A 7,902-nucleotide genomic window follows, 5' to 3' on the forward strand; every position below is an offset into this window, starting at 1 on the left:
AAAGATGTTGTGGCTGCCAACAAGCACAGGTTTTCTAATCACAGATCAGATAGTGAATTGGGCTATAGCAGGTATTTATTGATTCAATTTCCTTTCTGTAGTTTAAGCTGATATTGCTTTCATATCTCACAAAGTGTTAAGGGTGGCATTTAATCATATAAGGTGCTTACAAGGGCATCTAGAGCTTATTATGGTTGCTTAGAAAATTAGACATTAGAAAACACCTATTTCAACGATACACTTTTTTCAGATATAAGCAGTTTTTTCACTGGAAATCTGTCTTTCGAAGGTTCATATATGGTGTGTCAGTTTATCCATATTGTGCTATATGAGAGCTGTGAGACTTCTGAGGCTTCCATGAGATGGGGAAGCTGACAGATGGCTGAGCTTCTTCCAGCTGTACTTCGTTTCCTGTCTGCAGATACATCTCGTCGATGTTACCGGACATCCTGCCAGCTTGCAGGAGCAGCATTGGGCTACAAATGTCAATTTTGAGAAACAAGGAATTCCGTGACATTGCCTTTAGAATTGACATATTCACCTCAGAACAGGGCTAGGAAAACATAACCACCAGTGACTGTAGGCTGCCCTGATAACATGGCGCATGAGAGCAGTGGTTTCAAAGCATTGACAGTTTAGCTGAAGTGACTGGACAAACTGGAAATTTATTAGCCATTGTATGAAAACTAGAAGTTTCTATACAAAATACAGTTATTCTGCAACCCACGTCTGAAATGCCAGTATGGCGTATCATCACATACCAGCCCATAGCATCTGTTAGACATAACTGCTTTGTAGCCTATGACACATTGATTAATCTGGGCCAAAATACCTGAGATCTGGCAAGTTCTGTCAACTGTTTCTCCCCAAATCACTCAAAGATATTGAAGTTTTTTCCTAAATTATAGAAAGATCATACAAAAATACTTTTCTATAAATCAGTTTCTCTTTCATCCCTTTACGTGTTACTCCCCACTCGATTGCTTTGTCAGTGTTACGCATTTGTGAACTCGTCTTAATGTGAGTAGGAGGGGGGTGTGGGTGTGTGAAGTGTGAAAAAGGGGAAAGAAGAGAATATGGTGAATGTATTACCAGGTCATTAATCAGTTGAAGGGTTCAGACGAATATCATAAATCTTGACACCAAAGTTCAAGCCATTTATTACAGCATCTGTACCCTTAGATAGATTTATTAAATTGGTAATCCCTTTTTAATAATATATAGTAAAGATTTAGCATTGTTATGAAGATGAGAAAACCATTTTTAAAAATCCCTGACACAAGGACATTTCAATTATGTGTTTGCTGACATTAGAGTGGTCAATCTACCATATTCTATCAAGAGAGGGCTGTTAGGATTACTGGCATTTTATTGCTTTTTAAGAACTAAGTAAATCATTTCTATATCAAGGACCTCAAGCACTAAGGGTGCTGGCCCCACCAGACTTTCATTTCCCATTCCTATTACACCCTATTCTGCAAATCTCAGCCGCAACAGATACTGCTGGCAAATAAATAAATAAAATGCTAAGAATTATTTCTGTTTCAGAACCTCACCCTCTCTTAGGTAATACAAGGGGCCAGCTGTTTCTTGTCATTATCTAAAATCCACAGTGAAGCTCTGCAAAAAGCATGCGGCTTAGCAAGGGCATTCTTTCCCAAATCATGTTTGGACAGCCTGAGGCTGCGAGATGGCCCCATCTTGGAGACCTCATTAAGTGGGAGTTTGTCTTTGGAAAGACAAAGGGTGTTTGCAGAGAGATCAGACATTGAAGTGTTACCGTCTGTTTCCTTTTGAACAGAGAATTTTGATATGAAGAAGAATGAATTAACAAGACAAGGATTTTTGGATCTGAATCTCATGGAAGCCAATGACCGTGAAGGGGATCCTAGTGACCTTTGGGTCACTTTATTGTCACTGGGCTACAATAAAGCACTAGAAATGACAGAGGTATGGTAGCTGTATAGCAAAAGTAATTGCTTCACATACAACTTGCTGCACATGTTTAATTGCAGTATTGTTTATTTCCATCATAAATTGATTTCAGTAGGTCAGTGATCCAGTGCAAACACTGCTAATACAGGATTTACACTAAGACTTGCAGTCAATATTCATTCTGTTTCTTAGGATAGCCCTAGTATTGTTGAAATAGAGAATTCACCTTCTGTCTTACAGAAAGTCAGTATGTTTTGGATGGTACAGGAAGGAATCTTCAACAGGTTATACCTGTTGAAAGAATTTGTGCACCTTACTGGTGAGCACTAATAAGAAGACAGTGACCTGGCAGAACTGTGACCTGGCAGCAAACCTACAAAATGCAGGACTTGCTCTATGTAAAAGAGTTATTTTGCTGGCCCGAGCCATAACAGAAGAAAACAGTCATAGGATCATAGAATATCAGAGTTTAAAGGGACCCACAAGGATCATCGAGTCCAAGTCCCACCCTCTCAGTGAAGAACTCTTTCCTGATATCCGGTCTGAATATCCAGCCATGATATAATAGAAAAGTTACTTTAACGCAAACAAGTTGTTACTGCTTACAGTAACTTGGAAATTAATACAGAAACATCAGATGGAGAACAAGGTGACTAGAACGGATTTAGAAAATATTGGAGTGTGTTGTGTTGACTAGGATAACTCTGTTCTTAACATGATTGCGTTCAAAATTTTCAGACATGGTTCACTGTTGCCTTTCACAGCAGTGTCTGACATGTTCAACATACAATTTTAATGAAAGGGCTTTGGGTGGCAAACTGTTTACTTAATGAACCAGGTATTATTTCTTTATTTTTTCTGTGTGCTTATAGGTGTCTTTGTTTTTGTTTTTAAATACATCAGTGTTGGCATTAATAGTTCTCACTAAAGAAATAGGATATTTTGAATGAAGAGGGAAAAAATATGAAAAAATCATTAAAAACATTAAATATGTAGATAATTTCATAATTCATTTTTCCCTCCGAGAAAAGCTGGCTTCAGTGAAAATCCAGACATCATGGTAAATGATTATGTAACAAGTAGCAGTTTCTCTTTGTCCTGCAAGTATGATCAACATAGCAAGAAAAAAACTGTCTTTCTGCATTTAACCCATAAGAGGGAGCTATCCTCTAAGAAAGAAGATTTTGGAGGAGGTTTTTATCAAGTCAGATGTATCTTGTAGATATGTTGTGCCTTATTATTAACTGTGGTTTATGGCTATAGTTTTTGCTTTCTAAAGGAAAACGCAGCTTTCTGAATGCTTTAGTTTTTCATTTAAAAATGTGTATCTACTTAACTTGTGTCTGTAATTTAACCTCTTAATTCCTGCATTTTTGAAGATTTAGTATCTGATATTTCAGGAACACTGAACCTAACAAGTTCAAGACAAAACTGAAAAATCCTAGCGGGTTCCAACAGCCTTTCGAAAGAAACCAAGCTGCTGTTCCTTAGTCTAGAAAAATGCAAACTCCTGGTTGTTACGCATACTATTCTTAGCCAAGATATGGTAAGAGCAGAGCGCTTAATGCAACATTGCAGATATTTTAAATCTGTGTGAAACGGCACAAATAGCAAGAGTGTGACAGGTAAAGCAGACAGTTCTATTTCGGACACTGACATTCATATGTCATCTTAATTCCTATATGTTTTGCTGTCTGAGGAAGGGTTGGTTACGTTGGAGTGGAAAGCACCAAACTGTGTATCGACTGTACTGTAACTGGCATGAAGATCATTCATCTGTCCTTACCTTACGCTCAATTTAAAAGATTACCACAGCTCTCAGGTTCTGAAGTTGTACTATTCAGTGACATACTTACATCTGGATAATTTCTCTTCAGAGCATATATGCAAACACTTAAGAACTATGGATGAAAATCTGAAGGGAAAAAGCAAGGGTAAATTAATGATAAAACTCTTTTTTTACTCCATTGCAGGCATGCCCCTTTGTCATTGACATCTATGCAGAAAAATGCAAACCCAGAATTAAAGCCATATATCTAGAGGCAGGCAGCTGGCAACTCAACAGGGCTATTTGCAAGTCTGTTGTTAATAAAGGAGATGCCAAAGTAATGGATGGCTGTGAAAACGTAATTGTCTATACCTACAGAACGGGCACGCGAATCACTTCTGTCATTGAAAATAAGGTACGGCATGATACTTCTGTAAGGTACTTTGTGTTAATGTCCATTATTATGGCTCTTCTTCCCTCTGTGCTTCATTTTTGAGAACTGCGATTTTTGATAGCAAGTTTCTATATCTAGTTCATTAAAAAAATAACTAAGTGCTTGATACAGATTTCTTTTTGAGACATGACTCAGTTCAAAAGAGTCTGGATCAGGTTTTTTTTTGGAAAGGACAGTTTATGGTAACGAGGCAAGCTATTGGCAATATAGAATATTTGTCTTCAAATTTCATTTTTTAATATGTTGATAATTCTTGGAGACGGGTTCATATTAGAGCATAAATACTACTAAGAACAGGAAGTGGAATTACAGAAAGAGCAAAGACTACAGCATTTATCTTTTCAGCGTTTATGGGAAAGTGATTTGCATTGATTGTGTTTCAGAGACATATCGTGAACGAATTTTTAATTTGCTAGTTTTACAGGTCTACGTCACTATTAATCTGTGCTAGCAAATGTAAATCCAGGCAAAAGTGGTTTAGAACAGGAACCTTGAGTAAATAAATGCCGTGCAGTAAGATACTAAACTTGCAATGCTTTAAACCTTAAAAGTTCACTTTAAGAAGTGTATTTTTAATTGGACAGACATGCAAAAGGGTGTGCCTTGGTGGACTAATATTAGGACTGAATGCTGAGGCTCTCTGGAACCACAGGTTTAGCTGTGCACTTCGCCCTTTAGGGTAGATATACTGGAGTTATTTATATGTTTGGGGATATGTCAGAGAAGGAGACAAGTTCTGTACTGAGGAAACTGGATGCTGTCTGGTTAAAATCACTGACCATTACCATTTACACCATTTCATAAATAGCTCTGCTCTGCATTGAAGCAAATCTCATCAGAGAATTTGTTGGCTGGAGACTTTTTGTATTGTAAACATCTGGAAAGAAATAATAAAAATGCAGTTTTATGCATCTGCTTTCTTCTAAGCTCCCCACAGTGTAAGCAGTCTGATCATGTCTTCAGTTATTGTGCTGGTGATTTCAATGGAAAAAAATGTCTCTTTGTTATTCTGTAATTAAATTAAGAAAATGTACTATACAGGGTATAGTAGCATGTCCTTAGGCCTTGAGTCTGCATATTGCCTGGGGTAAACTGGTAGTTAAAGAATTTTCAATCACCTCAGCTTTCAGTTTTATATATTGGATCCTTCTGGGAAGCATTTGCACACCTTCAGTAAGAGTGTCTGTTCTTTGAGCAGCTGTATTATATTTATTTTGTCAAATATGTTTTTGTAAATCTCCGTTAAGGTTAGCTGCTTTTCTCAAGAGAGTGTTTGGAACAAACCATGAGCAGCAGATGGTCACATCTTGATGAGCATCTCTTGCAAATAGCTGTGTGTGGTGTCTATGATTTGTGGCATTCCAAGTGGCCATTTATTTATGAAAGGACGTGAAATAGGAAGGGTACTCCTACTCTTTATGTTGGGCATTTAACATTAGTTGTTAGGAGCCTAGTTTCCACTGAATGCCTACATGGTTGATGAGAATTTAAGAACATATGATATGAGCTCCTGAGGAAATGGCGTTTTGCTGGAGGGATAGGATTTTTGAAAACCAGAATGGCGATACAGTATCAGGTAAAGATTGTTTTAAGGCAGTGCCCTGCCTCCAAAAATGTCCTGCAGGGGATATTGCAAGTACAAAAAATGGGCAAACATCTAGTGACACTTCTCCACATCGCAGTCCTAGCCACTAGCAATTTGCAGCTCAAGGACTGAAAAGGACTGAGACAGAAATGTGTTCTTTGTGCTTAAAAACCCTCCATGTATTTTTAAAATTATTTTTATTTATCTATTAATTTTTAGTAAGAATTTGTCTAGTCACCTTTTGAATCTATGTAAAGTTTTAGCATCTGTAACACTGTATGGCAAATAGTTGTCTCACTTAACTCTGTTCCCAAGTTGCACCTTCAAAAGTGCTGAAGTTAATTCAATCAGTCTTAAGTGACTTTTGAGAATGGATCTGGGCTCTGATGATGCTAAGGTACATTTGAAGCTTTTACTCTTCGGAGAGAATAGCTGTCAGCATCCTGAAAGTCCTCGTATCCTGTAAAAATAGCATCGCTGAGGAAGTAAGAGGAATGTGTGATTGTTACATAAAGAGCAGCCACTTAACCTTTACAGCTAATGGGCTTCTTCATGTTTTTTCACTTGCAGTCTGAAAACAGAGTGATAATTCATGTCAACAACGAGCAGAGTAAGAACTGCCTAAGTAACAGGGGACTTACTGTTTTTGCTGTGGAAGTGGCACCAAAATCCATGACGGTAAGATTTTTATTGTTTAGCCAATTCAAAATCTGAGCAAAAAGCAAAAATCATGTGCCATCTTTACACTTCCCTTTTGTGCAAGTCTTTTGTCATGATAAAGAGCATGTGGATAGTGGAGAAGTCTGTTTTCAGCACCAGTACAGGTCAGATACAGCTCTTGATACTGCAGAGCAGCACATGTATTTGATGCATCCATGCTCCCAGTGCAGATTGCCGTATGTAGCTGTTCAGTTTTTCATACATGCATTGAATTGAAACAGGCACATGGGCCACTTGCTGATACCTTTTAATATTATTTTTCTAAGGCTGTATTTTTTTTACTTAACCAATTTATAGATGGCTTTGAAAAGCACACCAAGCATGTGCTAGTCAGAGGCAAAAATATGGTGATATTTTTCTTTATTAATTTATGAAGAAAATCCAATTTTTATTATTCTAAAGCTATGGGCTCTTTCTTTCAAAGAAGAGGCATCCAAACAATTTTGTATTTCACAGGTTTCTAGTGTGGATGCATTCAGATCCACTTTAATCAGTCCCAAGACACTTACAGGGTATGGGCCTATTTTAATATTGCTACTGACAATTTAGATATCTATAGCCTGCTCCTGTAAGGTGTTTTATTCATTTTAATTTCTCCTTCATTCAGTATAAATTGTAGTCTCAGCATCCCTTGTGGATTTTTTGCAGTCATGCAATTAAATACTAAGCTTTGAATACCAGCTCTCATTAGAGACGCTGAATGGTTGTCATTTAATGTTTGTGATATAAGTTCTGAAACACTTGATTTAGCTTAGATAGCATTTTAGGTAACATACACACAATTCTTCAATAAACATCTGTTTCACCTATGTTTTCTTTCTTGTGTACAGGTTTCTCAGCATGTGATGCCGCTGAACGAGCAGGAAGAATGGCTTTACAATTGCGTACATTCCCTTTTACGTTAAACATTCTAGTTAGAGAGCTGTTTCTTAGCTGTATTCAAAATAAGCATTATTATTATTTTTTTTTCGCTGCTTCTGCTGGACCATTTCTAGTCTTATCCTTCTCCAGAGCTGGCTGCTTCTCAGTTTCATTTCTTATAAAGGATTGAAGTGTAAATACGGCCTCAGGGCTGAACAATGGATATTACTAAGTTTCCATTGGTCTCTGAGGGAGAAGAGCATACAGGAAATCAGCAGGAAACAGCTAAAAGATACTTCAGCACAATTAATAGTGGTTCTCATTACATTTTATTAAGAAAAGTTCTTTTATTAAGGAAAGGTCTTTTATTAAGAAAACGTTGTGCATAAACAAGGAAGTGCGGGCTGTTGCAGAATTCTTGTCCGCAGCTGATGGCACCGTCGGCTCGTCTGCAGGCCTGTCCTGTAGAACGCTGTGTCCATGTCCAGCGCTGCGGCTAGCAGAGAAGCAAGCTCTGGCAACAAGAGAAGCACCATGTGTAACACCAGGCGTCTCCTGGGCCCACCGTGTCACCAGCCC

At 37.8% G+C, this 7,902-nt stretch overlaps 1 protein-coding gene across 2 annotated transcripts in view; it reads left to right on the forward strand.

The window, feature by feature from the left end:
- Positions 1 to 7,546, forward strand: part of EFCAB7 (EF-hand calcium binding domain 7) — a 21,748-nt gene extending 14,202 nt beyond the window's left edge. For both annotated transcript variants that reach the window (XM_035333815.1, XM_035333814.1), the window contains exons 11-14: positions 1,802 to 1,950; positions 3,909 to 4,118; positions 6,313 to 6,420; positions 7,293 to 7,546. In XM_035333815.1, the coding sequence (XP_035189706.1) occupies positions 1,802 to 1,950; positions 3,909 to 4,118; positions 6,313 to 6,420; positions 7,293 to 7,367 (542 nt within the window). In that variant the 3' untranslated portion in view covers positions 7,368 to 7,546. The remainder of the gene's footprint in view (positions 1 to 1,801; positions 1,951 to 3,908; positions 4,119 to 6,312; positions 6,421 to 7,292) is intronic.
- Positions 7,547 to 7,902: the final 356 nt, after the last annotated feature.

This window comes from Oxyura jamaicensis, chromosome 8 (genome assembly GCF_011077185.1).
Source record: "Oxyura jamaicensis isolate SHBP4307 breed ruddy duck chromosome 8, BPBGC_Ojam_1.0, whole genome shotgun sequence".
NCBI lineage: Eukaryota > Metazoa > Chordata > Aves > Anseriformes > Anatidae > Oxyura > Oxyura jamaicensis.